Raw genomic sequence first — 16,854 nt, forward strand, 5'->3', positions numbered from 1 at the left:
TGCAAAAATGACTGGTGATACTAAAATTACAGAAATATTGGACTGAATAAACCCTAAGCTCCTTTGTCCTAAGATGCTCTGACACTGGGTTGTTTTTGAACATTAGATAGCCATTAATCAAAGCATCCCACAAAAATTACAACTGTGGTCACTGCCACAAGGGAGAGGTATACAGTGAGAGTCAGGAAAATCAGGAAAGGCTTTCCTGAGGAGGTGACATTTGGGTGGAGATGTACAGCATGAATTGGATTCATTAAGGGTAGGAGTTCCACCCAGCAGAACAGCATGTACAAAGGCACTGTGGCTGGAGGGAACACGAAACATAAGAGGCTCTGAACCAAGGTCAGCGTGCCTGCAGTATAGAGGTGAGGCCAGAGAGGTGGGCAGGTGACAACCGTTAATACTTAAAGACAACCGTGGGCGGGAGATCTGCCCATAATTCCCATTCAGAAGAAAAAGTTGCTCATTCTTTGAAAGGACTACCCAGATCTTAGGATCTGGGCTTCAGCAAGGAGTTTCTGGATTCTAAAAATAATAACTAAGCTAGGTCCAAAACCAGGTAAGGTTTGGCAAACATCAGTTGGTGCAAGTGGCTCTGAGGTGGCTGTGACAGCTGAGTTCGGGTTCAGAATTCATGCTGTCCCGCTTCTGACTTCTTGGCAGGGTGACTGTGGGCAGCCACCTAAGCCCTCCGATTCCCAGGTCTCCATCTGTGGAGTAGCAATACCAGCAGGTTTACACTTAGAGGTGGTGTGAGTTACAGGAGCTCCTGCATGTACATTGCCCAGTGAATAACATTAGCTTATGATTATGGCCAAATAGCTCCAACGGCAATGTACGCATACCCCTGCCCTGCTGGTGTATGGACTGAGGAGCCTGCTTTTGCAATGTGTCTATGGTGTGCATGCAGGTGTGTGCCCCTATTTTAGCAGTATGAGAGAGCAGGAGGACAAGGCTTATACATATGAGAGGGCACATGTGTTCAGCTGTGTGGGTCAGTAGGAGCATGTTTTGGGGGGGGCGGTGTGTGTATACACACATCTCTATACAGCAATGGTTCTCAACCTGTGGGTCGCGACCCCTTTGGGGGTCGAACGACCCTTTCACAGGGTAGCCTAAGACCGTCGGAAAACACATATATAATTACATATTGTTTTTGTGATTAATCACTATGCTTTAATTATGTTCAATTTGTAACAATGAAATTGGGGGTCACCACAACATGAGGAACCGTATTAAAGGGTCACGGCATTAGGAAGGTTGAGAACCACTGCTACACAGAAATCTTCTGTGGGTGACGTGCACACAGTGAAAACCCACACACACTCAACACGGTAGTTCACAGTCAAGGGGTTAAAGCCCTGGCCTGTCTTCACAGCCCTTTTCCAAATCCCACCGCCCCTGCGATCTGTGTGAATCTGCCCGGGGCTCCTGGGCCTGTCTGGAGCTGGGTTAGGATTCTCTGAAAACAGACTTTTCTTTCATTCTCTGCACACACACACACACACACACACACACACACACACACACGCAGGCACGCACACGCCTGTCCCAAACTTGAGGTGCCAGCCCAGGAAGTCACAGTATGTGGGCACTGCCCTCTCCCCCCTCCCCTAGACCTACCTCCCACCCAGTCCCCAGGGGAGCACCTCGATCAGGGCAATGTGCATAGCTGACTTTCCTGCCCTGAGTCTGAAATAGCAAAAACACCCCAAGTTTTGGTGGCAACTTCCTCCTCTCCGCTCCTCACCCTTAACTCTCCTTGTCCTGCACCGCCTGACTGTGCTCCGAGGGCCTTTAACCCCATCCCCATCCACACCTGTGTGGGGTCTGACAGTGGGCATATCTGACGCTCAGCCCCACGTCTGAGATGCAACACCACCCCAAGGTGCGTCCTCGGCCCAAGTGCCGGGATTACAGCTCTGACTTGGGCCGTGGGATGGGGCAATATCAAAGTTTACAAGTCATCCTCCACTTTGCACATGGAGAGCCAGAGGCCCAGAATGCAGAGGGAGGCAGCGCCAAGGGATGGGTCTCTGCAACCTACCTCCCCCTCCCCACTACCCCTGGTGAGGCAGCGGGGGGGGGGGGGGGGGGGCATTTAAGCAGAGCCCTGGTGGGCTTCTAAGGATCGTCTGAGCATAAAAAGCTGGGGTCTGCGAGGACCCCGCCAAAAGAAGACAGAGGGAGGTGGTCCAGACTTTGGCAGGCGTTACCATGGTGACAGCGGGGGCGGCTTCTCCTCTCCTGGGCGCCGGGGCAGTCCAACCGTCCGCGGGTCCGTCTGTCCGGTGCAGCCCGGTGCCCAGCCTAGCACTGGAGCGGGCTGGCCCGGAGCGCCGATCCCAGCCTCATCTCGGAGGGGAGGCTGGAGAGGCCGGGAGAGGAGGTGCCTGAGAGATGGTGAAACCGAGACTGGAGACAGTGAGAGAGGCAGCGGTGCGGCCCCGCCACCAGCGAGGGGCGGCCGCAGGGGCGGGGCAGGGCGGGGCGGGGCGGGGGCGGCCGGAGGTCCCCGCCCGGGTCGGAGCGCGGCTCCCCGCGTGGGTCCCGGTGGCGCGACGGCGGCCTTTTGTGCCGGCGCCTCGTCCCCCGCCCTGCCCGCCGCGCGTGATGAGAACCAGGCGCCCCCCTCCCGGCTCCAGGCCGCGCCGGCTGCCAAGGGGAGCTCAGCCGGCCCTGCAGCGGCGTCCCACCCGCCCCTCCTCTTCCCGCCGCGCCCCCACCTCCGCCTCGCAGGCCGCCCGCTCCACTGCCCACATTTGCAGACTGGCAGAGCGAAGCCGAGCTACGGAATCAGACCCGGTCCCCAGCCCTCTCCTCGTCGTCCACCTTTCAGTTGAGGGATTCAGACAAGTCACGAACTGTCTTGGGCCTCAGTTTCTTCATCTGTAAAATGGGGCTGATTGTGATAGGTGATGACGATGATCCCTGCCTCTTAGATTTGGTGGTGAGGAGTCAGCATCGTGTGTCTCCCTGTGTGACCTCGGCCAAGCCATTGCTCCTCAGCTTTGAGGGAGACTAGAAACTAGATCACTTCTGGTTGGATGACTAGCATCCGTCAAACATTGTGCCAAGCACTGAGCCAGAATCAATCAGAGTCTCTGCCCTCGGGTGATGTACAACCTAGTGAGGAAGATAAGCAAGAAACACATAAACAAGAGAAAAACAAACAAACAACTTAAGGTGGTAACTGCTAAGGAAACAGACAAATGATGGCATTGGGACTGTAAGGGGATCACATTAGAGCTGGTTGTCTCAGAAGGGACAGAGAATCCTAGATCCGAAAGAAAGGAAGGAATCAGGTGAAGAGTGGAGGAAGGGGTGGGGGGGGGGGGGGGAGAAACAGAATTCTAGCAGAAGGAACAGCATGTGCAAAGGCCTTGAGGAGTAATTAAGCTTAAAGAAATGGGGAGAAAGCAAAGAAGGGATAATGGACGAGTGCAGTAGTAAGGCTTTAAATTCAAAACCCAAGCCTTATCGAAGCTCATCGCTCACTCCGCAGAGGTTACTCAGTCTTTTAGCACAGAGAACCTGAGTTAGGAGCCAGCTCATCTGGCCGTGTGACTTTTAGCAAGTCCCTTCATACTCCTGGATCTCCCTTTGCTGGCTGTTAATTTGGGACTAATGATCCCCAATAGTTCCACTGTGCCAGGCAGCCCAGAAGATCCCTCAGTAGCATTTACTAAGTAATCACATAAGCCCTCCCCAGCCTGCAGGAGCCAGTCTGGATGGTTTTGGTATCACGACTCCAGACATGAGTTGGGAGGAAACAGACTTGCTGATTGATGGCAGGTGCAGAATTCCAGAGAGTTGGGGGAGGGGGGTTGGAGGTTCTAGAGTCCCAGCTTTGCAGTGACACAGAACGGACTTGACAGCTAGCATTCTGGGTTTTCAGGAAACAGAGTAACTGAGATAGTTAGGTAGGTCAGCAATGGGTTAGCTGGGTATCAGGCGCTCACAGAGTCAGCGAGAAGGCGGGGAGCTGTCCTCTGGAAAGCACGCAGCAGGCAAGATGACGGAAATGAATTTTAAACCCTTGATGACTGGTGGCATTACATCCAGACAGACACCCACGCCAAAGTAGAGCTTCCTACGTGTCAAGTACTTCTCTCAATGTGTAACAGTTATGAGGAAAATGCTACGGTTGTCCTCATTTTAAAGATGAAGAAACTGAGGCATGCAGACGCTATGCAGCTTGCCCCATGTCTGATAGCTGGGAAACTGTGGAGTCTGGCACTGGACAGGCCATCCATTTCCAGAAATGATGTTATTAATTAACCCCCTTCCTGTGCTACCTGAATGACTCTCAAGCCTTGCCTCACTCCTTGCTAGATTCAGAGACTTAAAGAAAGATTCTAATCATGTGCCCAAGATCCCCTAACACTGAACATATCAGGACTAGTCAGTCACCTAAAAGGAAATAGATTGCATAAGAAGGGTGGGAATGGAGGATCCGAAATGGTGTATAAATACATGTTCATTGCAGTCCACCCCTTGGGCCGCTTGACATGCTTTGCACCTTTATTCCCATGCCTGTTCCTCCAAAAATGCTCTCTACTGACACAATACAACTCCACATGCACCCCAAAACGTGCACACACACATGCATACACCCTCATACTGTGTGTGTGACCTCAAGGAGGTTCACCTTTCGGAACCTCAGATTCATCCTTTGTAAGACAGAGAGAATACTATTTACTTCCTCACAGGACTATTGTGGGGGTGAAATGAGTTAATGAATGTGAGACGCTTTGCACTGCCCCTGGTACCTGGCAGAATTAACACGACAACCATAAAACGGTGTTGTGTTAGGGGCCAATGGTTGTGAAGTCAGCCTTCAAATGCCCAGGCTTACATGTTGGATTGGACTGGATTCATCATGCAGGGACTTTCCAGAGGTTTTTCCAAGGATTGCGCAAGTATTTATTTCCTCTCTCTTTGGTAAATGAATAACTGAGTCGTGCTCCAGTTGCTACACTGGATTTGGAGAAATAACAAAGCCCATCACTGGTCTTACACATGGCGGAGTGGAGAAACGGGGAAGCAATGTGGCGATGGGCTCTGCTACCGACATGCTGTGAAGTTTTGCGTAGATCCCTCCCCTTGTGGGGCCACAGCTTCCTCAGCATAAAATGAATATTATAATCCTCCCTTCATGAGACTTGTGAAAATCCAATGAAATCATCCATTGAAAGGGCATATCATACATCCCCAGCAAATCGTTCTGATATTGATTCTGATGTTCTATTATTCTGATACTAGAGGCCCGGTGCACGAAAGTCGTGCAAGGGTAGGGTCCCTGGGCCTGGCTGGCGATCAGGGCCGATCAGGTTACCCTCCTCCACACCTCCCTGCCTCCTTCTTCCCTCCCTCCCTCAGCGCCCCACTACCACCCCTGGCTGCCCGCCATGTTGTGCGCCATCCCCTGGTGGTCAGTGCATGTCATAGTGAGCGACTGAACTCCCGAGGGGACACTTTGCACATTAGCCTTTTATATATATAGATTCCCAGGGCCAAGTGCCAGGACATCTCACAGGGGATAGTCTCACTTGGGGAAAGAGAGCTGCCTAATTGAAACAGAAGGTCATGGAATTCAGAATTCATTCATTCAATGAATATTTATTTGTTTCTACTATAAGGATAGCAAATACTTGGCACACATGTGGACACGCACTCCTCTCCTACTCATGGGAGGCATCATTCATCAGTCATGGAATCAGAATCCTCCTCCACACAGAACCCAGTCAGCTCAGTCTGATTGGCCAGAATAGAGTCAATACCTACCCCTGGACTGCATGCTGAAGGGAGAAGTTCTTCAAAGAAACCAGAAAGAGGAAGATGGAAACACAGGCTAAGTCAACACAAGCTTTTTTCATTGCCTACTTCATAAACCCTGGAAAGAAAAGACACGGTTCTCTCCTTTAATGGCCTTCTCTTCTTGCAGGGGAAGATTGAATGTTTAAATGAGCTTCCTGATACAAGATCTGAGGATGGGGGTGGAGGAGACCTGCAGACACACGTACCTCAGACACTGCCCCACCCTCTCCTAGGATGCCCAGCATCTGGTGGCCGGGACACCGATGGAGACAATCTATGAGAACGAAACCTCTCGGAGCCCCTGAAACTTAAAACTCGCCTTGTTCAACTGTCCTAAGTTACAGCAGGGAGAACCACCCAGAGACGAATGACACCCAGTGCCACACGGCCCAGCCAGGGCAACTACCTGTCATACATGGTCTGCTCCTGAAATTGCTTCATGGCAAGCATGTCAAACTCGCGGCCGGCGCATGCAGCCCGCCTTCGCTCAAGTCCCTGCTTGCCCACTAACTGCCTGGAGGGCCATGGAGGTTTGCCTGAATTCTCTGCCCTTCAGTCTTCTCAGCTGTACAGTGGAATCACTGACCGCTGCTGTGTCTCCCTCCCCTGCTGGCCATGAGGCAGTAGCCAGGAGCATTTGTCATGTCCTGCAAGGGACAGGAGTCGTGCGATGCATTGATTGATCACCCACTCTATGCCAAGGACAGTGTGCTGGGTGCTGGGAACACAACAGACCGTCCCTGCCCCCATATAGCTCACAGTGCAGTAGGGGATCAGATCCTTACAATGAATGCGTCACGCACCTCGTGGTGAGGTGGTTAAAGGTGCGGAGCTTATATCAAAGGAACCCAGCAGATTCTCAGGGTCTAGGAAGGCTGCTCTGAAGGCGTAAGCTTAGATCTGAAGAGAGGAAGAATTAACTAGTTAAAGAAGAACTAGGGAAGAACATTACAGTCAGACGGAACAGACCTGCAAAAGCTCTGCGGTAGGTGAGCAGGTTGGAGGCACAAAAGAGGCAGTGAGAGGGACAGGGACCTGAGGAGAGGTGGGAGAGGTGGGCAAGGCTCTGCAGATCACAGGAAGCTTGAATTTTCTCCTTAGAGCCAGGAAAAGCCATGGGGGGAATTAAGGAGGGAGTAATGTGATCACTAGAGGAATCAAAAGATTCCTCTAGCTGCTGGGCGGAGGAGACAGGGGAAGGGGGGCAGGGGCTGCAAGGAGGGAGCAAGGGAGCTGCCATGGAGGGCTGGAGAAGAGTCTAGCTCTAGGGCCGGTGGAAACCAAGGCCAAGGCCCCAGGGGAACTTGGGGTTGGAGGCCCTAAGACCTGGGGTGCTGAGAGCTGTCCTACTTCCCCCAGCCCATCCCTTAGCCCCAGCCCCTCTGGGCCCTGCATCTCTAGGGTTTCTCTCACCCCATCCCCCAGTCCAGCCCTTTCTTGTTATTGTGGGACAGACTCCATCAATGACTCATCCAGGACTTGGGTTTCTTGTTCCAGCCGTCCTCCCCACAACCCCCTACTTCCTTCTGCTTGGAGCTCCTCAGGCCCGCAGTTCTCGCCCTTCACCATGTTGGGTGGCAGCCAAGAGCCCTGCCAGCTTGGGCGGCAGGTCTAAGAAGGAAGGAGCTGGCACCCAGCCAGCCTCGGGCACCACCCACGTTTTTGTGCTGATGTGATTTTGCTTATCCTCCTCCTGCTGCCAGGAGATCCCCTTTCTGCAAGTCCTGTTCATGCTCCAGGGACCACCTCCTCGGGGAAGCCGTGCCCAGGGCACCTGGTCTTTTCATCCATCCCTCAGGAGCTCACCTTTTGGTGAGGGAGACAGGGAAGTGCAGTGATGGAGCTGTGGGCTGTCGGGTGGATGAGAAGGAAGCCAGTAACAGACCCAGAGGTGGGGCAGAGGAGGTTTCCCAGAGGAAGGGACGTTTGCACCTGGTTGTGAAGGAGGAATAGGAGTTCCCTGAGGGGAGAAAGATGGGAAGGCATTTCAGGCCAAGGAAACTGTGTGACTGCAAGTCATTTCTGTAATGTGGGAAAGGGGCCTAGTGCATTGTTGAGTGAATGAATGTTTGGGGAGAACACTGAGAAATTTGGTGTGGCAAATCAGAATTTGCAAACTGGTGGTGTATGGGCCACACCAGGCAAACAGAGGGTTTAAAAAAAACACATAAATTAGCCGTCAACCTCTAACAATAGAGAGAATTCACATAAACGTCTAGAGCTGGGCAGCCTCTCCTTTCACCCAGGCCCATGGTATCCAGCTCAGCAGAGTCCACACCTGGTTTAATTCTTGGGCCCTGTGAGCATCTGAGATTTCACCCCAGATCTAGATGATATGTTCAAGGTTCTGGACAGGGCAAGGACTCAGTAAATGTTTTATAACCAGGTGGATGAATGGTGGGTGACACTAAAGCATGTTCACAAATTTCTTAATACGCCTCCCTTCCTGAAGTGGGGCCCCTTCAGTGTGGGCCGGCCTTAGAGACTCACTGTTAAAGAACCAAATGTGGAGGAAGTGACAGTGTGTGACTTTTGAGACTAGGTCATAAAACACATGTGGCTTCTGTCTTGCTGTCCCTTGGATCCCTCTCTGTGGGGGAAGCCGGCCGCCATGTTGTTAGGGCACTCAAAGAGTTCTATGGAAACACTCATGTGTCAAGGAACTGAGGCCTCCTGCCAAGACCCAGCCCCAACTTCCAGCCATGAGAGCAGCGACGTTGGAAGCAGGCCCTGCAGCCCAGTCAAGCCTTTGGATGGCTGCACCCCTGCTGACAACTTCACTGCAAACTCATGAGAGACCCTGAGCCAGAACCACCAGCTAAGCTGCTCCCAAAACCTGGTCCAGAGAAAGTGCATGAAACAATGTTTATGGTTGTTTCAGACATTGAGATAGAGGCAATTTATCTGTCAATAGATAACTAATATGGAAGGATGGATGGATGGATGGATGGATGGATGGATGGATGGATGGATGAATGGATGGATGAATGGGTGGATGGATGAATGGGTGGATGGATGGATGGATGAATGGGTGGAAGGGTGAATGAAGGGATGAATGGATGGGTAGACAGACGGACAGATGGCTGAATGGATATAAAGTGCTTAAGGAGGGAGGAAGATTCCATTGTGAAAGCAAGTGGGGATTAGATCCCAACTGAGTTTGTCATCCTGACAAGCTGAAAGTTCGTGACCTGGGCATGCCATGTTCATCTCTAAGTTTTAGGCAGGTCATTCATGCAGCGAGGTAGGGGAGGATGAAGTTGATGAACCTTAAGGCTGAGAGGTAAGCAAGAGTCTGGATCAGTTATTCTGGGGGACAGGGTGCCCTGCACCTCCAAATCCAGCTTCCTCAAGCAGCGGCCCCCCCCCCCCAGTCCTCTGCACCCCATAGCCCTGGCTCCGTCATTCCTCAGCCATGACTGGCCCTCTGAATTGTGGAGGTCAAGACTTCGGCATTTCTCAGAGGCCAAGTCATCCTCTTCTCTCAGAGTCTTCTTTGTGTAGAGGAAGCAGTTGCTCCCCAGCTGGTGAGGAGAAGGAGGGGCTCAGAGTAGGGTCAGTAGCATTCAGAAACCAGGGGGGAGGGGCTATGAGGAGCTGTGACGCCATGTGAAGACCCCATTGGCCCCTCGGCATGATTGGGAACACAAATACCAACCACCACTTGGATAGATCAACCCTGATCCAGTCTATTGGGGTTGTTGGAAATGACCCACCATGTGTTCTGGGGAAATATATATGAGAAGTTTTAATGCAAATCAGACTGCACTGAAATGCCATTTCTCATCTCTGTAACTGGCAAAGGTTCAAAAGCCTGGCAACACATGATGAGGCTTTGAGCAACCAGGCACCCTCCAACATCTTTAGTGAAATGTTAATTGGCAGCAAGCCTTATAGAAGGGAATTTGGTAATATCTAATAGAATGACATATGCTGTACCCTCTCCCCCAGGATTCTTACTTCTATGATTTAACCTAAAGATATAATTCCACAAATATGGAAAACATATGCGTATGTTATTCATGGAGGCATTGTTTATAATAGCAAAACGTTAGAATGCCCAAATGACCATCCATAGGCAACTGGATGAATGAGCTACGGTACCACACAAGGGCAAGTTATGAGCCATATAGGCAGGGAGGAAGGTCTCCATGAACCTAGATGGAGTGGTGTACAGCATGTGTTGTTAAGCAAAAACACAAAACAGAAGCAAAGTGTAAAGCACTGCATATAGTAGGCTACCTTTCATGTAAGAAAAACATTTTAAACATTTATTTATTTACACACATACTCATTTAATTATGCAAAAGAATCCCAGGAAGTATGAATAGCAAACTTATTGAAAATAGTTACTCATGTCTACAGCCATACCACCCTGAACACGCTCGATCTCATCTGATCTTGGGAGCTAAGCAGGGTTGGGCCTGGTTAGTACTAGGATGGGAAAATAGTTACTCATAAGGAGTTAGTGCAGCGGTTCTCAACCTGTGGGTTGCGACCCCTTTGGCGGTCAAACGACCCTTTCACAGGGGTCGCCTAAGACCATCCTGCATATCAGATATTTACATTATGACTCATAACAGTAGCAACATTACAGTTATGAAGTAGCAATGAAAATAATTTTATGGTTGGGTCACAACATGAGGAACTGTATTTAAAGGGCCAGAAGGTTGAGAACCACTGAGTTAGTGGGAATACAATGGAGAAGAAAGAGATGGGAGTGAGGTTTCCCTGAATATATTTTTATACTCTTTAACAGTGTAAACATTTTACATTTTCAAAAATAATAAAAAGATGAAAATCGAAACCCTAAATTTGAAAACAAAGAGAAAAAAATGAACTTAACTATATGTCAAATTAATATATACTGGAGACAGCATGAACTCATGCTTCGCTTACAATAGATACAGCTGTAGATAGAGAGGCAGATTGATAGATACATATGGAAATATTTATAGATATGTGTGTGTGCAGAAGCTAGTACATATACATATATTTCCTTGTTCCATCAGCTGAGAAGGCTTGGAGGCAATGACACCCCAGTAACAACAAGCACACCTAGCACCTGAGTCTTGGTTTCTAGTACCATTCTCCGGTGGAAGAAACCAGAGCTTTGGGGAGAAATGGCTGATTGTAGGGCTGGAGTAGGAAGTGTCCAGGACAAGCCTGGAGCACCTCATAGTGCCAGAAAGTGAGGAAGTGCACAAACAATGAAGCCCACAGTGATGGAGAGGGAACACAGGGACCAACCCAGAGAGCTTCTAATAACCAAATATGGAGCCATCTGAGGGAGAAAATCGAGCATCGTGCCGATATAAATAAATAAGAGGGAGAGAAGAGACAAACCTCCCATGCAGAAAAAGCCCAAATAATTTATGTGGATGCTTCGCCCTCAAGGAGAGGGAGCATAACTCCCCAGTCCGAGAGTGTGGTCACTCTCAGTGACTTCCTTCCCAAGGGCCGTGTGGAAAGGGGGAAAGAGTCACATGATGCTGGAGAAACCCCACAGGCACCACGTCTGCCAGGTGCCAGTGTCAGCATCCACAGTGGTAGGTCCTGTTGATGGTATGCGCCCTGGGTACGCTGTGCAAGATCGGGGCAATGGAGGTACAGGCTGCCTTAGACACCTCCATTCTGCCCCCACCTGCCTTGCAGAGATGCCCAGAGAGGGCAACAGTCTTCTCCAAGTCTGTCCCTGGCAGAGTCGGGATCCACACTCATTGTCCTGACCAGGAATCTACCCCCAAATCCCAGAGTGCTGGGAATGGCAGGCGTTGAACAAGCCTCTCCATGGCATCACGGTGGGGACACCCACTTCACCGAGAAGGTAAGGGGCTCAGAGGGCTGGTGGAATCCCCCCACATTGCCTTGCAGTGGCAGAGCTGCAAAAAATAGGAAGCTGGGCTCCCCAAGCCACCACCACCCCCAAAGGGTCACAGCTTAACCTCAATTACCCCAATTCCTGGGATTCTCAGCACTGAAATGTCTCCGAACTCATGGGGACAGCAACTTCCCCCCATGGCCCCACATTGAGGGCTCCGGGGCCACCCAAGAGCAGCCCAGGTCTCCTCCTGGGTGGAAAGGCCTGGGCAGTGTGAAAAAGTCAGGCAGATGGTGTTGTGGCAGCAGCAACAGGGCGGGGGCCAAGGTCATCCTGCGGCCTCCCCGGCCAGCCGCCCAGAACTTAGCTCCCGATGAAAGGGCTAACTTGTCCTCAGCAGCTGTGCCTGCTTTTCTTCCCCTTTCAGTCTGCAGTCCTGATGGGGGAGGGGCACTCGTCTTCTTCCTGCCTGTGCCCCCGGCCCCAGCACGGAGTCCTCCAGGACTGTCCTCCAGGGACCAGCTGCCAGGTTCCCCTCCTAGCTTGTCAAAGCAGAACCTCAGGTCTGCAGAGTGAGAAGGGGCCTCAGAGGCCATGGTGTCCAGCGGTTGCCACATCAGCATGCCCTGGGCGTGTGTGGCATGCAGACATGTCCCTCTTCTCCAGGATCAGAACCCCCCGGGCTAGGGAGTTCAAAAATACAGAAGTTGTATTTTTAATAAACACAACTGCTTAGTGAGATGCCTGGTTCCACAGACTGAGAACAACTGGGATCCAGAGAGGAGCATGGACTTGCTCAGGGTCACAGAGCGAGCTTTATAGCTAGACCCAAGCCAACTCATTCATTCATTCATTCATTCATGCATTCATTCATAAAATCATTCACTCAGCACTGACCATACTAGGCTCTGTGCTAAGGGTGGACCACAGAGGGAGTTTGCACACAAGATGCTCACAATAAGCCAGCAAGAAGACAGCTGAGCAGGAAGGGAAGGGGTGTCCCTTGAGTTTGGAAAGAAGTTCTTTCACTCCTTCGAAAAACAAATATTTTTATGGAGTTCCTACTGTGTGCCAGGCATTGTTCTTGGCACTGGAAACAGTGAGCCCAGCGAAGTTCCTGCTGTCATCAGCGGGATTAGTCTGCTGGGGCTGTCATAACAAAATACCACAGCCTGGGCGGCTTGGACAGCAGACATTTATTTTCTCACAGTTCTGGAGGCTGGAAGCCTGAAGTCAGGGTGTCAGGCGGGCTGCTTCCTCCGGGGGCGGTGAGGGGAGGGTCCGTTCCAGGCGCCTCTGCCTGGCTTGTGAATGGCCATCTTCATGTGCGCACAGCCTCCTCCCCGTGCATGTGTGTGTCCAAATCTCCCTTTATAAGGACACCAGTGGTGTTGGATCAGGGCCCACCCTCATGACCTAATTTTAACGTGATCACCTCTGTAAAGACCCTGTCTCCAAATAAGGTCACATTCGGAGGTACTGAGGGCGAGGGCTTCAGCATATGAGTTTGGGGGGAGCACGATTCAAAGCCTAACGTCCACCTTACAGTCCAGTGAGGGCGACAGATGATAAGCAAATACGTATGTGATTCCTCAGGAGGTGAGGGTTGTTGGAGAGAGAAACAGCAGGACAAGAACGGGTTGCTATCTATGGGGTGGAAGGTTCCAGAGCTGGGTGGGGAGGGTGGCCTGAGGGCAGGAAGTGTAGTCTTGGGACCAGGGAGACAAATGGGGCTTTCAGGAGGTTTGGCTGGGGGGGGGGGGGGGGGGGGGGGGGGATGGACCATAGCTGGAAGGAGGCCTGGGATCAAAGAGAAGTTTCATCTGATTTTATGATAGAGAATTCTGTGAGCTGAGAGGACTCCAAAAGTTCAGAAAAGAGGAGGTTCCGGAAGCTGGGAGGAAGGGAGAAGGGAAAAGGCAGGTGTACATGCAGGAATGTTAGGGAAAAGTGGGAAGCAAGTGAGGAAGCGATCTGCTGGGAGTGGAGGTGCAGGGGGTGTAAGAGCATGAGGAGGGGGAGGTTGGGGGCTGGGCTGAGAGACTCAGGAAACTTGAGTGTGGGGCTCCCCAGGCCTCTCAGACCCAGACCTCCCTGCGGATCCCCCAGCAGCCCCGGCAGCCTCTGTCCTTGCCATTTCCTCCCCATCTCCCCCAGGACCCTCCTATGAGGTCCGTGGGACACTCCCTCCCATCTGCTGTCCACTCCGATCAATGGACGCTGTGTTCTCTCTTGCTCCCCCTCCACGTGTCCCCCTATCCCAGGGACCACACGGCCAAGACCACAACAATCTCCATCTGGCTAAAAGGAAGTTCTGCCTCCACATATCTGCCAATATTTGAAAATTTTAAGAAGCTGTTTTGTCTTCACATCCATGGGACCCTGCCCCACCTTTTGAAAACCCGCCAGTAACTGACTCCCCATCGCTCAGTAAACAGAATCCAAACACTTCCGAGTGGCCTCCAGGACCCTGCGCAGCTTGGCTTCTGTAGCGCTTAAAATGTCTTTCATTTTGGGAAGGCTTTAGGCTTGCATAAGGATTGCAAAGATGGCATGAAGACTTCCCCTCACCCAGGTTCCCCTAATGTTTACATCATACAGAACCATAGTACTGTTATCGAAACTAAGGCGTTAACATTGGCCCAATGATGTGCTACTTTCATAGTAAACAAAAATGATTATGGACTTCTTTCATTTCTATTGTGGCACAGTCTACAGGTACAAGGTATGAATGTACAGTTTGAAGAATAATGATAGATGCCTGGCACCCACCAGTCTGTTTAAAAAATAGAACATGACCGTTACCTTGGCACGATCTGTGCCCCTCCCTGATCAAATCCCCCATTTCAATGATTGCACCCACAGGTTTTTTGGTTGTTGTTACTCCTCACCCAAGGACATTTTTTCCATCGATTTTTAGAGAGAGTGGAAGGGAGGGTGGGAGAGGGAGAGAGAGAAACATTGATGGGAGAGAGACACATTGATTGGTTGCCTCCCCCATGTACCCCAACTGGGGCTGGGGATCGAACCTGCCCTTAACTGAGAATCAAACCCACGACCATGTGGTGTGTGGTCCATCGCTCTAACCACTGAGCAACCTGGCCAGGGCTGCACCACAGATTTTAACTTATGGAGGTAACTGACTGGAAACTAGGAGAGGCTAATGCCATTTAAAAAAAGAATTTATGCCTGGCCAGTGTGGCTCCGTGGTTGAGGTCGACCTATGAACCAGGAGGTCAAGGTTCGATTCCTGGTCAGAGCACATGCCCAGGTTGGACTCGATCCCCAGTAGGGAGCGTGCAAGAAGCAGCCGATTGATGATTCTCTTTCATTGGTGTTTCTATCTCTCCCTCCCTCTCCCTTCCTCTCTGAAATCAATTTTTAAAAAATGTATTACTTACATTTCCCAACAGAAGGGGGTGCACCATGCCACTCAGGGCCACATGGGAAAGACATCAGGAGACCAGGGTAGAGGGAAGCACTTGGGCATGGCAGTTATTGGGGTTTCCATGAAAAAGGCAAGGCAAGGCAGAGAGAACAGCTTAGGAGAGGCTGGCTTGAATAATTCCAGTGGGCTTTGGACTATAGGGGTGGTCTCCCATTGTCCAGTAGCTGGCCCTGAGCGGGAGAAATATTGGCTTGGCGTGTGAGTTAGATAAACTGGGTCCTCATGGTTTGCTTATAAAAGGCATGCTCTTGGCAGAGCCCTCTGCTATCTCTAAGAGTTGGCTACCCCTGGGTGGGCCATCTCTCTTTGGCCAGCAAGAGTTTGAAGATGTTAAAACACTGTCGACACAGAAAATTCCAAAAATAAAACATGGTTAATACAGCCCTCCCTCCACATTCCTGCCCCCTTCCCGGGGGAACCCATCCCTGGCTTTTCTGTATCGTTTTACCCCTTACATATAAATCTCTAAGAAGTTTTTCTTTTGCTTCGTCTGTTTTCGAACGTTGTTAGAATAGAGTCAGACTGAATATATTCTTCTGTGACTCGGCTTTCTCCCTGGACAGGCTGCTTTGAGATTCATCCATGTGGACACAGCAGCAGCGGCAGCTCACTTTCTGCCACTGCTATACAGTATTTCATTGTCTGCCTATCACAGTGTATGTGGTACAACTGCAGATTGCAATGTACCTATTTTCTTTTTGTTGTTGTTGTTAATCCTCACCCGAGGATATTTTTCCATTGATTTTCAGAGAGAGTGGAAGGTAGGGAGGGAGAGAGAGACACAGAGAGAGAAACATCGATGTGAGAGAGACACATCGATTGATTGTCTCCCACATGGCCCTGACCGGGGCCGAGCCAACATTCTAACCACTGGGCCATAGGGGCCAGGGCCAATGTATCTATTTTGTATTATTAATGAACTAGAGGCCCAGTGCACGAATTCATGCACAGGTGGAGTCCCTCAGCCTGGCCAGCGATTGGAGCCGATGTTGGGGAGGGGAGGGTGTCAGCTGGCCAGGGGGAGGGACCACGGGAGGTTGGCTGGCCGGTCCTCCCCTAACCCTCATCAGGGCCCCCAGGAGGTTGGCTGCGGGAGCACACTGACCACCAGGGGGCAGCTTCTGCATTGAGTGTCTGCCCCCTGGTGGTCAGTGCTTGTCAGCAACCGGCCGACCAGTCATTCAGTCTCTTAGGCTTTTATATATAGAGATATCTGAGTTCTCTCCACGTGTTTTGCTATTGCGAACAGTGTTTCTCTGAGTAGTCCTGCGTATGTAGCTGGCATACAGATGTGCTTCTTTGGGGTAAGCCTGGGAGTGAAAGTGTGTATGTATCTGTGTGTACGTCACAGCGCAGCATCCTCGGCTTCACTGAAGGTAAAGGAAACCTGCTTTTGAAGTTCAGATGCTCACTGGTCCCCTCCAGGCCCTCATCATCCTTTGATGCTGTCCAGCTTTTAAATCATTGCCAGTCCAGGGGTTGTGTAATGCAATCCGATTGTGTCTCAATCTGTATTTCTTTGACTAATAATGAGATGGAATGTCTGTTCTCATGTTTATGAATCATTTCTGCTTCTTCTTTTATGAGGTTTCTGTTCCTGTTTTTGCATATTTTCTATTGTGCTCTTTATTAGCCTCTTCTCATTGACTCAAAGGCAGTTTTATATGTTATGTACTCTGTGGTTCCATTTATATGACATTCTGGAAAAGGCAAATTTATAAGAAAGGAAGCATCAGAGGCTGCGGGGGGCTGAGGGGTGGTGGTG

The 16,854-nt window shown here is 50.8% G+C and overlaps 1 protein-coding gene across 1 annotated transcript in view; it reads right to left on the reverse strand.

The window, feature by feature from the left end:
* KIAA1755 (KIAA1755 ortholog) overlaps positions 1–2,398 on the reverse strand; it is a 36,003-nt gene extending 33,605 nt beyond the window's left edge. Inside the window, 1 exon segment of the mRNA XM_070420307.1 lies at positions 2,217–2,398. Coding sequence (XP_070276408.1) covers positions 2,217–2,219 — 3 coding nt within the window. The 5' untranslated portion in view covers positions 2,220–2,398.
* Between the last annotated feature and the right edge of the window lie 14,456 nt (positions 2,399–16,854).

Source organism: Myotis yumanensis, unplaced genomic scaffold, assembly GCF_028538775.1.
Source record: "Myotis yumanensis isolate MYYU_CA2020_CCGP unplaced genomic scaffold, mMyoYum1.0.hap1 SCAF_7, whole genome shotgun sequence".
In the NCBI taxonomy this organism is placed as follows: domain Eukaryota; kingdom Metazoa; phylum Chordata; class Mammalia; order Chiroptera; family Vespertilionidae; genus Myotis; species Myotis yumanensis.